This window comes from Dendrobium catenatum, unplaced genomic scaffold (genome assembly GCF_001605985.2).
Source record: "Dendrobium catenatum unplaced genomic scaffold, ASM160598v2 fragScaff_scaffold_586, whole genome shotgun sequence".
NCBI lineage: Eukaryota > Viridiplantae > Streptophyta > Magnoliopsida > Asparagales > Orchidaceae > Dendrobium > Dendrobium catenatum.
In genome coordinates, this window is record NW_021319048.1 from 261797 (window position 1) to 277780 (window position 15984).

The following is a 15984-nucleotide window of genomic DNA, read 5'->3' on the forward strand; positions in this document are numbered from 1 at the left end:
ACGTCCAGCGAAGTCCGATAACTGGTAGAAGTCCGGCGTCGGGTAGAAACTTGACGAAAAGTGAAGGTCCGACGTCGAGTAAAAGTCCGACATCTGTTGGTGGCAGAGGAGAACTCTGGCTTCACTTGGACGGAGTTTCGACGTCATGGGTGAACTCTGTCATTAATTGGAAAGAATTTCAGCATCACGTGGAAGTTGGGCAGAATTTCGGCGTTCTCCCGAATATCGCGCAGAATCCCGACGTGTTCGGGCGGCGGGACGAACTCCGACGGTGGTCGAAGAGGAGCTGATTCTCCTCTTTCTTCTCTTCTCTTTCTTGCTTTCGTCCCTCTTGTGAAGAATGAGGGCTCTATTTATAGTTTTTCTGGTTTGGCATGGCTTGTAAATAGGTTTGAGATCAGGAGCGAATTGGGAGTGGTTTGAATGGACGACCGATATTGAATCCTTTGATCATGCACCGTTCGTTGGATATTTGAAGGCCTTAGTGATGTCGGAATTTGGCGATATTGGGCTCGTTGGATTTGTCTCGTCGAGCCGCTCGATTCGAGTATAAGCTCGTTAAAATCGGAGACCGTTTGGTAACTCAAATTGTGGATAGTGGGCTGGGCCTACATCATAATGGAAGTTAACATCACATCAAGGCATGCATGCATGCAAATGCACCTCTCTCTCTCTCTCAGCTTTGTTTTGTTTTTTTATAAGCAAGGATTGAAAGAATGGTCCAGTCTTATGGTGCCGTGCGTGTGAAAGCGAAGATCTAGGTGCCATGCATGCATGTTATCGGATCATGCTTGCCTTTGTTAGAGATGCAGTGATTCTTGAAAAGGAACGAGAGGAAGACGGCAACGTGAATCAGAGAGGAAACAGAGAAAATGAAAATCTTATTATTAGAATAGAATGTACAGTATTTATAAGAGGCTTAAGGGAGTAAAACTGTAAAATACAAATATAAGACGGGATAACGGAGTAATGCACTGTCAGCCTCCCTCAAGTTAAGCATTCGCCGATTGAATGGTTAACTTGCTACGGAGCTCTTGAAATCTGGTGATCGAGAGAGGCTTGGTTAGAATGTCTGCAATTTGAGCCTGTGATGGAATGTGATGAATCTGAATATTTCCAGCAGCTATGTGTTGTCTAATGAATTGATAGTCAATTTCAACGTGCTTCGTTCGAGCATGAAATACTGGATTTTTAGCTATGGCAATAGCCGAAATATTATCACAGTGTACAGGAGTAGGTGATTTCTGCTCGAACTGCAGTTCTTCCGCCAGTCGACGTAACCATAGAACTTCGGAGATGTCAGCAGAGAGAGCCCTGTACTCTGCTTCGGTGGAGGATTTGGCGACGGTGACTTGCTTCTTGACGGACCATGAGATCAAAGTGGGTCCGAGAAAGTTGCAGAAACCGGAGACTGATTTGCGATCGGTGATGTCTGACGCCCAATCCGCATCAGTATAGGAGTGGAGGTGAAGTTCGCCTTTGAGAATAGGAAGACCGAAGAAGACGGTTCCCTTCACATAGCGAAGAATGCGTTTGATGTCCTGATAATCTTGAACGGTTGGATTTTGCATATGCTGGCAAACACAATTTGTGGCGAAAGCGATGTCCGGACGTGTAATAGATAGGTACTGCAGTGACCCTGCGAGGCGACGGTAGAGAGAAGGATCAGAGAAAGGCTGAGCGTTGCGATTTGAATGCTTGGAACTCGGTGCCATCGGAGAGGGAGCAATTTTGCAATCTGTTAGACCGGCTGTGTTGATAAGCTTAGCCGCATAATGTGCTTGAGAGAGGAATAAGCCTTGAGGATGTTGCTGTACTTGAATGCCAAGAAAGAGGTTGATCGTCCCGAGCTGTTTAAGGGCAAAAGCTGAGTGAAGATCTTTGAGTAAGGATTGAATGGTGGCGTTGTTATTACCTGTGATAATAATATCATCAACGTAGATCAGAAAATAAATTTGTACGCTATTTTTAATGAATAGAAGGAGAGAGGGATCAGAGCGGCTAAACCGAAATCCTCGATGTTGTAGAAAATCTGTTAACTTTTGAAACCATTGCCGTGGCGCTTGCTTTAGACCATAGAGCGATTTGCGGAGCTTGCATACGGCCGTTGGTTGATGTGGATCGATAAATCCCTGAGGTTGCTTCATGTAGATGTCCTCCAATAGATCTCCATGCAGAAAAGCGTTAGAGACATCCAGTTGAAGAATTTCCCATTGACGATTGAGAGCAAGCGTAAGTAGCAATCGGATAGTTGGCATTTTGGCAACCGGACTGAACGTCTCGGTGTAGTTTTCTCCGAATTGTTGATGATTACCAAGTGCCACAAGTCGAGCCTTGTAGCGATCCACTTTACCGTTGGGAAGAAGTTTGGTCTTGAATGTCCATTTGCATCCTAAGACCGGTTTGTTGGGTGGAGGTGATACAAGTGACCAAGTATGTTGATTTTGTAGTGCTTGGAGTTCCTCTACCATAGCCTGACGCCAATGTAGATGTCGGTGCCGGTGTTTCCGGCGAGAGCGGAGGAGGGAGGGAGGGAAGCAGTTGAATCTTGATCCCCCATTAGGGATTGCGATTCACATTGAGATATGGGGCCACATTGGGCCATGTTGATGGGCTGTGAATGGATAGTGGGCTGGGCCTACATCATAATGGAAGTTAACATCACATCAAGGCATGCATGCATGCAAATGCACCTCTCTCTCTCTCTCAGCTTTGTTTTGTTTTTTTATAAGCAAGGATTGAAAGAATGGTCCAGTCTTATGGTGTCGTGCGTGTGAAAGCGAAGATCTAGGTGCCATGCATGCATGTTATCGGATCATGCTTGCCTTTAGTGCAAGGGAACCCATACTCTCTCTCTCTCTCTCTCTCTCTCTTCTCGCAATTATACTCCCATGTTATGGTGTGCAAATTATATGGAGTTACATCATGCTAGGTTGGCAAGTAGTGGTTTAGAGATTTATTGCCATGTGTATGCATGCGATGTTGATCGATTTATAAGGCCACCACTATTTCTTTTATCTTTTTAACTGCCAATTCGTCCAAATTTATGCAATATTTCTTTTTTTATGATAGACCAATATGTAAAAATGTAAAAAAATAATATAAATAATTTTTAAATCATCATCAGATTACCCGAGTACACTATTGGGGATTTGATAATAATATATGCAAAGCATCTATTTATTTAAAATAAAAATTTATTTTCAGAAAATAAAAAGAGCAGTATCTGCCAATATATACAGAAGAAAAGATAGATATAAACAGGGGCGGAACCAGCCTTAATTTTCAGGGGGGGCAAGCTTATAAATAAATGTCGCGGGTGCAAGGGGGCAGCGCCCCCAGCGGGGTTCGACCTACCCGGTCAGGTCGCGGGGTCAAGGGGCAGCGGTCTAAGGGGGCAGCAAACCCTGGCGGGGTTTGACCTTAGTATTTTAAAACTTTTAGGGGGGGCAATTGCCTAAAAATCCTTATAATAAAAATTAAAAAACCTAAAAAACTATACAATAAAAAAAAAATAATTTTTTTAAGGGGGGGCAATTGCCCCCCCTCACCCAAAGGTGGTTCCGCCCTTGGATATAAACAGAGGCAAAATACAATCAAATATATAGACTACGAATGTAAATAAACGGCACAGATCTCTTATTAATCTACGGTACAGATTTGACTGTCCTTTCTTGAAGTGGATTTATTTTTATATCCTAACAAACATATCATATCATTGAGAGGAGAAACGGAAAATGCAATAGACAAGTAAAATACAAGAATGTCTTATCTGCCTTAAATTAGGACTGAGGTATTTTAAAAAGGAGCATGTTTAATGCTTTTTAAAACAAAAAAAGCGTGATTATTAAATAATTTAAAAAGTAACAAAACATCAAAGGCCTTTTTGTGTGGAGAGTGTAGCTGAGTGGGCCGAATGGGCTGGTGGGCTATTGGGAGCGGCCTATAATAAGAATCACTGAATGATTACAAAGAAAAATGTTGAACCTTATTCAAGATGAAAATCAACTTACAGGTTAAAATTAGGCTTTATATGTGATAAATTTTTTTATTTTTTTTTAATTCAATTTTTTAGAACAAAAAATTTTAGATTAAAAAATTATTTTAAAAAACAATAAAAAAGTTATCTCATACGAAATCTCATTTGAGATAGTTTTCTTATTGTTTTATAAAATAATTTTCAGTACAAAATTTTTTTTCAAATAAAAAATTTTGAATCATAAAGCTATTTTAGAAATCATTAAGAAAATTGTCACAAACAAAATCTAATTATCATGTAAATGATTATTTTTAAATTTATTCATAAATAGAAAAGCTTTCGACTTCTCAAAATTAAGTAATAAAAAAGTCATCTAAAACGAACTCTTAATCAAGTTAGGTGAACTTGTTTGAACCTAATTAATGAACTTGAAAGTAGTTTGAAATTTCCTTTACAATATTAAGGGGAATCTTAACCATTTTATAGTAGTTTTACCTGATCAGTTTACACTTAAAAATGATACTAATAAGGATTATTTTAACTAAAAAACTAATCTATGAAGCCTTTAAAGATGTTTAATGAACATTTTTTTAGCTATTTCTCATCTTAAATATACTTAATTAAGCTAAAAAAGCATTTGATCATGAATTTTTTGATATACACCTTTCACTTAATTATTAGGTAGCATATTAGTTCAAACACATACAGTATTTTATACTCATAAAAAATCAGCATATGGTCAATATTATCTTCTTTTCTCAATCTTTTGTGCATCATTAAGTTCTTTGCTTATTATATAAAAGTTTCAACTGCATAGAGTACTTTTTCCACTAAAAATTTATAATTTATATTATCATCAATTTTCAAACATATTAATATAGCATAACTATTTATTCTTAATCTTATATATGCTTTATATTTATTTAAAACATTATAATATTTGTGACAAATTAGATAGATTATATTACCCATCATTGTTTAGCTTAGTTGGTGGACGAGTACGGTTGGAAACCCCCCAACCTATGCTCGATTCCCCTCGAACGACAATGCCTCTTAAGTGGGGCCCAATCAAGTGCAAGCCAATAGGTTTCTGGAGTGGGTGCCTCTTCTAGGTCAACCGAGGATTAGTCACACCACCAAACACCTTTTTGAGAGTGGCATCAGTCGTTCCGAAAAAAAAAAAGAAAGATTATATTACTCAAAATGTACAATAAAAGTTTATATTGAACACCAAATTTCACATCAAAATTAAGAGAAATTTCAATGTTATTAAAGTAAATTGAACTTATTGCAGCCTTTGGTAGTTAAGAAAAAATGCAAAGTCAAATCAACTAAATTCTAAATAAGGATATCTTGACAAACCAACTACAAGTAGATTCCTTGTCCCCATTATGCCATTAATATGACAGTTGTGTTTCATTGTCATAGCTACAATGGAGTGAATTAAATGACAGCAAGAAATGGTCCTCTTAAGGCATCCATTTCTTCTAAGTAACATCATTTTTATGGACTAAGCAACCTATGAAAAAGCAAGCAAAGGGAAAGTATAGTAATATTGGTTTTTAAGTAAATGTAATATTCATTAGAAAATATGTCATGACCTCAGCTATTGATTTAGCCTTCTATTTGATATTCATTCTTTTGTACTTTTAAGGTTTAACAAATTTTAATTTTAATTTGTATGCTAGATTAGTGATAAAAAATGTTGTATTAATGAATGTGTAAATTTTCCTATGATATCTTACATTAACGTGTGATATTACAAGTGTTGTAGGGCTAATTTATGAGAAATGTTATGTATAATGATATTTTTTTATTCGTACTAATATCAAAGATTGCATGGTGTTGTACACTCATATTCGTTTGAATATAATCAATCAAAAAACAATATAGATTTGAATGAGAACGAAGAAGTTATCGGTTGTAAACTAGCTTAAATCATTTGCCACTTTGGTCATTTGCTTTTTAACAAGTTGCATGAAGCTTCAAGCAGTCAGAGTTCTATTTTTGATAAACCACTTGAGTGCTAGGAAAAATTCGGTCCTTAGCATTAAGATGTTGAATTTGGTTGAGAAACTTGTGAAATTGCTCACAATATTTGAAAGATTGTTCAACTAAGTTTCACTTGTATAGATTGCTTTATGGTTGACTAATTTTACTTAAAAAACCCATCGCATAATATTTATATAAAAGACTTTGGTCTAACTTCCAACATAGCTTGTTTGCTACAAAACCAACTATACTAAGCTTAACACACACTTTTACATGTAATTATACTAAGTTATCTACGTTGTTGCACTAATTTTAATGTACTCTTATACTTACGAGGTTAATGGTAGACATGGGTAGGCAAAGTTAAAATTGAATACTTGATTTTTCATAAAATTTCACTTTATCGTTGATTTGTGATTCTTTAATTTAGCTTGACTCTCCCTTCTATGCTAAAAAAGTCTTTTATATACTAATCTAGCTTGACTCTCCCTTCTACGTTGTTGCACTAATCTAGCTTGACTCTCCCTTCTATGTTTCATATCAAGAAAGGGTAGAAGTTAAGGATCAACTTTAATATTAATACTTTGATTTTTTGTATAACCATAATGAATTCTTCAAACATACTTTTGAAAATTTTCTTATTTGAGGATTTATTTCATATCTATTATTAAATGATTCATTCATTATCATCCCTAAATAAGTATTTTCACATGTGACTGCAATGTAAGATACTAAGTGGTAAACTTAGATTTATATTCAATATAAGTATAAAAGAGGATGGCTATAACGTAACCCACTCATGGTAGCCTAAAGAAATCATTGACTATATTTGCAGTCTTCCAAGCATTAATCTTCCTCAAGAATTTGAGCAATCTTTATGAACGCCTAAACTCTATTCAACATAATCTATCTTCAAAGCCTATCCTCTCTTTCAAATCTAAACAAACTTCAAAATTCAATAATTCTTTAAGAATTCAGACAACTCTTTGATATGCAAAATATTATAGTCTTCTTTGGAATGCCCCATACGAATAAATTAGAGGCCTATTAATAGATAAAAATAATAATATTCTTAACAAAATATTTCTTATATTGATATGAAATATTTCACAATATATCCTCCTATGACCAAATAATAATGCAGTTAGACGACTCAATCAGCCCTCCCAATATTAGGGCGAACTCTATTAGTTAATTATAACGGTAACCATAGCTATCATCATTTATATCTGTCATGACAGTCTAATATCTCCTATTAAAAAAATCAATAAGTTGGAGGTTGTACATAAATATGTGAAAACTGCCGTAGTAAAGTGGGCGTCCAATTGCCGATCTTGTGACTAAATTTTGTCAGTTTACCCGAAAGATCTTCTTATTTCTCGCCGAGGGCACAAATTTGTGAGGTTAAATCTGTAATTGCTTAATCATTATTATGCAAAACAGAACCAAAATTGGAAGGTTTAATTGTTAATTTCGAAGCACCGTGATCTGCAAGCTGAGCATTCCATTGCATGGCTTTATAAATTTATAACTTCTGAGGGGGTGGTTTGAAAAAAAAAAAAAACTCACAATTTTCATATTTGGACTTTTGCCCGGAAGAGCAAGTCATTTTCTACATAACTCTTTAGATCACTTTTATTTTTTACATTTTTAAATTTTTTTTTCCTTTTTTACAAATTAAATTATTTTTAGATATTTTGACCTTCTAAGCACCATTGTCAATGTCTGCCATGATCACAAGACATTAGCAACCAACTAAGTTTTTGGCCATGCATCCATGACCATGCTATCACTAGTGATTTTAATTGACCTACATCATCAGTCGTTGCCGGCAATGACCATCGTCTACCATCATCATTGTTAGCCACTGTTGCGCCGCTAGCAACAATCATCTTCCATTGTCACCATCACTATTGCTGCTGACACTAATGATCAACGTTCTCACTATCATCTCATAAATAAATAAAAAAAATATATGTTAAGATATCAAAAATGTTTTATTTTATATTAAAATATAAAAATAAATTAAACTAAAAAACAAGATTTGTGAACAAAAATTAATAGTGATTTTAAATTATTTTAAGTCATTGAGAACATAATTTTGAAGGTGGAAAAATAATTATTCCTTTCTTATTTGACATCTTATATTATAAGTTGCATCAGAGCCTTTTTTTACTCGCCGAAAAAAATATTTCAGAAATATTTTAATTCAATTTATATCAGAATAGTTTAAAAAATAATATATATTAAATTAATAATATTTATTCTATTAATTAAGTAAACTTATCTTAATATTTAACTATTTAATCATATATTAATTATATATTATACATGTCTTTGTCATTCTCAACTTTCCAAGTGCTAATTACGATTGCCGAATCAGCACTTCACTGATGCACTTTATTTACTTTATTATAAGCTAATATTAAATATTCAATATTGTATTACACAAATAAAATAAATAATATGTGTATTACATTTTATTATTATTATTATTTTTTTGTATTTATTGAAAACTTAAATTGTAGGGATCAACCTTAAAACCTAAAGTAAAATAAACTACCGTGGCTCTGTACCGCTGACGTGACGTGACGTATTAGTTAGTCTTCGGACGATGAATTACATTCGGCGTCCGCATAAAATAATCTCTCCTTGTTAGAATAGTGGATGAATTTAGAGCAAGCCTATTCCAAGAATGTTGGAAGTAGATCGCAGTTCATCGTCCGCATAAAATAATCTCTCCTTGTTATGAGAGTGGATGAATTTAGAGCAAGCCTATGCCAAGAATGTTGGAAGTAGATCTAAAAAGATGTGATTAGAGAGTATTAAAAATGATTTTTAATTAAATTTAAATAAAAAATTGACTTTCTTGTTGTTTCAGTTTAAAAATATTTAATTTTTTTTAAAATAATTTATACATATTTCTCTTCATTGACATGATCTATAGCTGTTGGTTGTGGGCAGCACGAATTAATAGATAACGGTAGCTGATTTTTTTTTTTTAATGCAAGGATGTAACCTTTTTTTATCATTTAATTAGATTATGATATCTATATTTAGAAAAAAATATTTTGACTCTATCTATACAATTAAAAATAATTTTAATTAGATTATAAATCTATATTACAAAACTTCTGGCAATAATTTTTTAAAAAATATATATTATCACTTGTAAGATCCATTAATAAAATACACTAAATGATTAAAAATTAAAATATGAGATTAATTTTGGACTCTCAATATAATATACATTAGCCAAATTAAAATACGTACCCTAGCTCCTTACCTATCTATAGCAGTAACGAAATAAATAATTAAACAAGTAAATATTAAATGAATAAATATTTTTTTTTAATTCATTAAAGTTCACTTTTTTTAGAGAAAAATTATAATAAATTTATTTTGATTTATATCATTAATTTTAAAACTAAAAATTAAAAACATTTTTAAAAAATGCTCATGTCATAACTAAATTATGCTAAATAATTATTCGAATCTTAAAACATCAAATTTTATTAATAAATTTAAAAAATTTTGCAATAACAACCAAGCATTTATTCCACTACGTGGGGTTGGCTACATGATTCTTTTTCTCCATTTTATTTTATTAAGAGTCAAATTCTTATTTAAATTTAGCATAAAAGGCCATTTGTGATACTTCATAACCAAATCTTTTTTGTTCTATCTCTATATTTCTTAACAAAGCCAAATCTAATATGTTTACTCTCCTAATCGTAACATCAGAAGGTCGATATTTTATGTGACCAAACCATCTAAAGTGGCTCTTTCTAATCTTATTTGTCGCCGGAGCTACTCCAATATTTTACTATCTCTAAGTGTAAAGTCACTCATCCAACCGTGAAATTATTCTGTGCGAATGCCGAACATCGTCTGATGGCTAATCAAAATACGTCACGTCACACGTTGCTCGATACGGCTCGGTACCGCTCGGTACCCGACTCAATACTACTCGGTACCCGGCTTGATACCGCCGACGTGACGCATTCTAATTGGCCTCCAGACTATGAACTGCATTCCCTGTTCGCACAGAATAATCTCTCCATCCAACTAGAATATTTTCATCAATATAATACTTAATTTTATTCTTCCCTTTTAATGGCCAACATGGAGGCCTCATTTTAAATAAAATTTTTAAATTTTTAAAAAAGAAAATTGGAATTTTGTTATCGAAGTTAAAAAAATTTAAAAAGCAAAAAATCCCAATGATTGGATGGTGCTTAAAAAGCCTCAAGTGCAATAAGGTTTTCAACTAAAAATGATTAAAAAAAAAAGTTTTCCCCTAAAACATTAAAAAAAAAGGAATCATTAATATCAAAACGCCAACCATTTTTCCTTTGCTGCTCCTTAAATTTAACTTAAATCATGCTAATTTTGCTTGATTAGATTTAAAAACCCGTTCATTTTCAAAATTTGTCTAAAATTAGATCTATTGGGATTCTTGTGATCTCTGATCCAAATATTTCAAATTTCTTTACTCTATTTTAGTAAGAGTCAATTCTTCTTTGTTTTCCTTACTTGTTCTACATGGTGCAAGCATCTCCATCAATATTTTAAAATTCTAGCCGCTAGAAGATTTGTTTGAAATGTAGTTAGAGGGTTCTCAATAATGTAATTAATAGGTTAGAGGGATAATTAAATTTGTAAGTGGAAGCTTAAAGAACAAATTTGGAGGTCAGATCTTGCACAATACCCTTTTATATTGCACTTGGAATTTTTATTTTGAAGGATTCAAACCCCTTGAATTTTCCTCCGGTTTTTAAACAGAGAATCGTCTTCGACAAGCCGCTGCCCTCAACTTTTCACTCCTTGCCCTTTTGATTGTTGGGAATATTATCAGATTTCAAACATAGAAAAGGAAAGAACTGAAATTTCTAGGGTTTCGTTTCTTGGGCGCGGAAGTAAAGCGAGAGCCAAGTTCTATCAAGACATCAGAGGTAACCTTCGTATCTATCCTTCAAAAATCCATTTTTTCTCTTTCTTCTACTGTATTGTTCATCACCCACTTACCTCACCTTCCCCAAAACGAAATAGGGACTCATAAGAAATTAGAATCAAGATTTGAGTTTCTCTTCTTTGCCTCTTCAGAGCTTGTTCTGTGCTAAAAGCAAGCAAAAAAGATAGCTTGCCTCTTATTTTTTTAGATATTTCTAAATCCTATGTTCACTTTCTCACCTTTGAATGATCCGGGGTTCATCCACCCTTCAGGATAAAAAAAAGAGCATCTTTTGCCCTACCTGCTCTAAATTATCTGGATCAGTTCTTAAACGAGTTAAAGATTGAATCTTTAATCCTCCCCACCTCAGATGCCTTGGCTTCTCTCCCAAACCAAGAGAGGAGATGATTAAAACTACTTGGTTTCTCTCTCAAATTGACAGCAGAAATAGCTTCCAGTATTCTCAACGCAATGCTTTCAGGAAAGACTCCTTGCCGCTTTCCTCAATCCAATCGCCGCCATCTCCTTCCCTACCCGCAAGCAATAGCAGAATCAGCCCTGCGGTGCTCTTCATCATTGTAATCCTTGCAGTCATCTTCTTCATCTCCGGCCTTCTTCATCTCCTTGTCAGATTCCTCATAAAAAAAGGGCCTTCCGCTTCCCGCCGCTCCAACCGCAGCACAAACACAGCTATCACGGGCGATTCAGATGCACTACAAAGGCAGCTTCAGCAGCTCTTTCACCTCCATGACTCTGGCCTCGACCAAGCATTCATTGATGCGCTTCCAGTTTTTCTTTACAAGGAGATCGTCGGTGCAAAGGAGCCATTTGATTGTGCTGTCTGCCTTTGTGAGTTTTCTGATGATGACAAACTCAGGCTTCTTCCTATTTGTGGCCATGCCTTTCATCTTAATTGCATTGACACTTGGCTTCTTTCGAATTCCACGTGCCCTTTGTGTCGTGGAGCACTCTTCATTCAGGGGCTTGCAATTGAAAATCCTATGTTCGATTTTGACGACTTGAGGGAGGATGAGGAGAATCCAGATGAAAACCATGAAGAAAAAGTATCAGAATTAGAGGAGATTGTTTCAGAGAAGAGAGTTTTTCCTGTTAGACTTGGAAAATTTAGAAGTGCGAGCAATGGGATTTATAGTGGTGATGGGAACCATAACAGTCAAATTGCTAATAAGGTTGATGATGTTGCTGTGAGGAGAGAGGAAGGGGAGACTAGTAGCAGCAATTTGGATGCGAGACGGTGCTTTTCTATGGGTTCTTATCAGTATGTGGTTCAGGATGCAAATCTTCAGGTGGCGTTGAACAGCGGAGTGAGGAGCGGCGAGGGTAAAAGTTCAAGAGCTAGGGTGGGATTGATTCGCAATTCTGCAGCAGAGGATGGTACTTCTGAGGGGAAGAGACTTCATGCTGGGAGCAAAGGTGAGAGCTTTTCAGTTTCTAAGATATGGCTGTGGCCTAATAAGAAAGGTAAGCTCCCCATCTCTGATGCATCAAATTCTGAAGGGGGCTTGCCATGGCTGATGAGGAGGAGCTCTTATGATACCTGAAAGGTGTTCTTTTTTATTTTCATAATCTGTTCCTGTTTCATGGTGGTGGTTATTGGAATTTCATCAATCAAATTCATATTTTGATGCTCTTTCTACTTGATCACTTTCTGTTTTTTATGATTGTAGGAGTAGCTAGTTCATGGAGGTTGTGAGTGCTGATTCTTTGTAATTAGTAGGGTTATGATTTGAATACTCTTAGCAATTAGTGATACTCTACTATAATCAAATTAGAAAAAAACAGATTGTTTATGATATAGGAATGAGGTTGCATAAATCACCCAATCTTAACTCCTAAATTGATCGAAATTTCATACCGTTTAAGGAGTATGAACCAAAAGGGGCTCAGAGTTGGGCTAGATACACTTGTGGTCACACTCATTTTCAATCCAAAAGGTTAAGTATATGTGTAAGGCCAATCATTTGGTAACTCTACACCAAGATAAACTAATGGTCAAATAGGAATCCAAAATCTTAAGCCTATGAGTAAGGGTCAACCACTTGGTTCTTTACACCAATATATTTTTCAATAATGTGATGTAGGACTAATTTCACTACTTTCACTTGTCTTAATAATCTCTCCCTTATGCAAGAACTCTACATCAATTATCATTTTTTAAACAAAAATTCATATAAATTAACAAGTATCAAGCACTAAGAGCTCACTAAATCACATGGTGGTTCTATGGGGGACACCCACTCTTGAACTTTGGTTAGCCATGATGAATGGTACCAAAAGACCCATATGAACCACTGAGCCACAAAATACATGAATCATTTGATCTAACCCGAATCACAACTTTGATAATACTAGTAAAGCCTTAACAATACACTAATTGAAGTTGGGCCAGATACGCCAATGATTAAACCCATTTTCAACCCAAAGTTTAAGGCTATGGATGATGTTCAACAATTTTATATCTCTACACTAGCATATATTTCAACTATTCAAAACATTATATTTCACTAGCATTTTAGTTAGGGAGTGGTCTTTTCCATATGGAACTTTGCCTTTTGTTTAAGACAGCAGTTCTACTGATTTCTGAATGTTCTAAAAGATTAACAGGATATCAATGATTTGATGACTCTGTGTGTGTGTGTGAGAGAGAGAACAATATTTTCTAGTAATTATGTACTTGCATGATGATGGCCCCTTTCTATCCACTAAGCAATGAGAGAAGAATTTCTTTTCCATGGAAAAAAGTGAGGTAGTGGATTCTAGCATGAATGCCATGATGTTGAGACTCAGAGAGAAGAGGAGAAATGCTCTTTGGTATAGAGTTCAATCATTTTATTTCTTTCCCTTGTTGGTTTTGGCCCACTGCTGTCCCTACTGTGAGAGATGCCTCCACTGCAGTCACTCGCCATTTCTAAAAGCATTCAAAAATATGATCCAAGTGTTCTGGTAAGTCAAGCTGCATGAGTCTGGCAAGCTTTTGTTGGTACTCAGGGCCAGGTGGGTTCCACATGCAGTGAACCTGCCTATCACAGCTTCCCGGCACGGCCGGGTAGAACATTGTTAATGAAACAATAGGGCCATCCATTAGACTGGTCATATCCTGCCCAGTCCAGTGGCCCCAAGGTCAACATGCCTTGTCAAATATTTGGCTCATAGCGATAGAAGGGGTCAAAATTGATATGTTCATTCAGAGTTATTATGCAAAATAGCAGCTTTTTTTATCACAACTTCGTTTTCCACTATGCTTCTCTTATCCTTCACTGCTTGCGTTGAGAAATTTTACTTAATTGCTTTTCATGCTTATGAAATGTTGTTCATCAATACAAAATTATCAACAAATGAATGTTGTGAAATTTGTTATGGGTCATAATGTTCATTCTGATACCAAAGATGTATGTTTTTTAACTAAATAATGAGAAAATTGTTCCTTTTTCACTCAAATAGTATGTTGCAACGCATAAAAGAAAGTAACAACTCCAGTAGAAATCATTCAGAACATGCACTGAATGCCTGCAAGATTGAAATATTGACATGGAAGAAGTATTTCAAAATGTTCAGGGCTTCACGGATCTAGTAAATCTTGCTGATAGTGCTACATGACTCATTTGAACTTTACAAGCCTCTGCACTATTTGCTGATTCTTCCAAGGGCATTGGTGCAGCACCATATAATTCTTATACTTGCTTGATCAGCTTGCATTGGAGTTGAGACCTTTAGTCAGAAGGTGACTAGGAGTAGTGATTTGTTTACTTCTATGGTGATCTGAGTTAATGGCTTTCAGGTGAAGGTAAGACTATATTTATGAGAAATCACATGCAGTATATAGTGTTCAATTGTCATCAGGACCTACTTGATTGCCCTACTACTTTAATTTAAGTTCACAATTTCAAGCAAAACAATTAAAAAAAAAAGAACTAAAAGACTTATGGAACCTTATCTGAAGTTACAAGAATAATCATATCAAGATCAAATAAGGACAACCATAATAACAAGCTTTTCTTCCGTTACGGGAGGGTTCAAACATTACAACGACAACAACATCAAATCTTTATCTTATTATGTGGAATCGGTTATATGAATTTTTGTTCTGTAGAATTTTATTACTGACAATTTTGTACTGACTACATTAAGAAGCTTAATGCCATTGTTTCTTTACAAATGTTATCTTACTGTTCATCTTTGTGTTGAAGAGTTTCAAGCTTGAATTATCATGCATGGTTGGTTCTCTTACAAAATTGCCAGGAATGAAGTTTTCTTACGGCAAAATAATTTTTCTAAGCTTAAGTTCAGATGCCATCTTTCTTGTCTTTACTGTATGACTTATGAATTCTATTGGAGTTGCCTTGAATTTGATTCGAGCCTTATTTGTTCAAGTTCTTGACCATCGTACGCTTTGTAAATATGTCGTGGGTTCAAGGGGGTAGCGCCCCCCTCGAGGGGTTTAAATTTTGGTTGTAAGGATAATTTTGAAATTTCGTTTGTTTTTTCTCGCGTTGTTCTAATATTTTCCCTCCCTCGTGGTTTTTTCCATATTTGGGTTTTCCAAATAAATCCTTTGTGTTCATTTGTATTTTGTAAATCATGATTTACTATTTCTTTTTGGGCTTAAATATTCATATCAAAATAATTTTTTATTCAATCAAATTATTTAATCTCTTATATATATATTTTTTGAAAATAGTGATGGTCAAAGTTATTCCAAATAAAATTTTAAAGCAGATAGATGCTGCTGATCTTAAAAGCCTGAACATGAAAATACATAAAGTGCTTTTGATAACTTGCAGAAAAGGAACATTTATAGGAAGATTCTTAGCCATTGTCCTTCAACTTGTTCTAGGAGAATGAAAGAACAAAATTGAAAGACTGGCAGTGAAGTAATTCCTGCTTCATTTATGATGACCAAGCACAGTTGGTTTTCAAGCACTTAAAATTATGGGCAGTACTCACCGTTGCTTGTTCGGGTGATGAAGAGCCGGCTGGGCAAAGTCCAGGTCCCTGGTTCGAATCCCTTGACAAGCAGTGAAAGTCTTAAGTGTTGACC

The 15984-nt window shown here is 35.0% G+C and overlaps 1 protein-coding gene across 2 annotated transcripts; it reads left to right on the forward strand.

Annotated features, from left to right (window-relative positions):
* Positions 1-10700: 10700 nt before the first annotated feature.
* LOC110115322 (RING-H2 finger protein ATL46) lies at positions 10701-12590 on the forward strand. 2 transcript variants are annotated; one of them, XM_020848525.2, is made up of 2 exons: positions 10701-10926; positions 11198-12590. In XM_020848525.2, the coding sequence occupies exon 2, from the start codon at positions 11330-11332 to the stop codon at positions 12485-12487; it is 1158 nt and encodes a 385-aa protein (XP_020704184.1). In that variant the 5' UTR covers positions 10701-10926; positions 11198-11329; the 3' UTR covers positions 12488-12590. The 2 variants fall into 2 exon arrangements, with proteins under 2 accessions (XP_020704184.1, XP_028550700.1); XM_028694867.1 differs by having other exon boundaries at positions 11296-12590.
* Positions 12591-15984: the final 3394 nt, after the last annotated feature.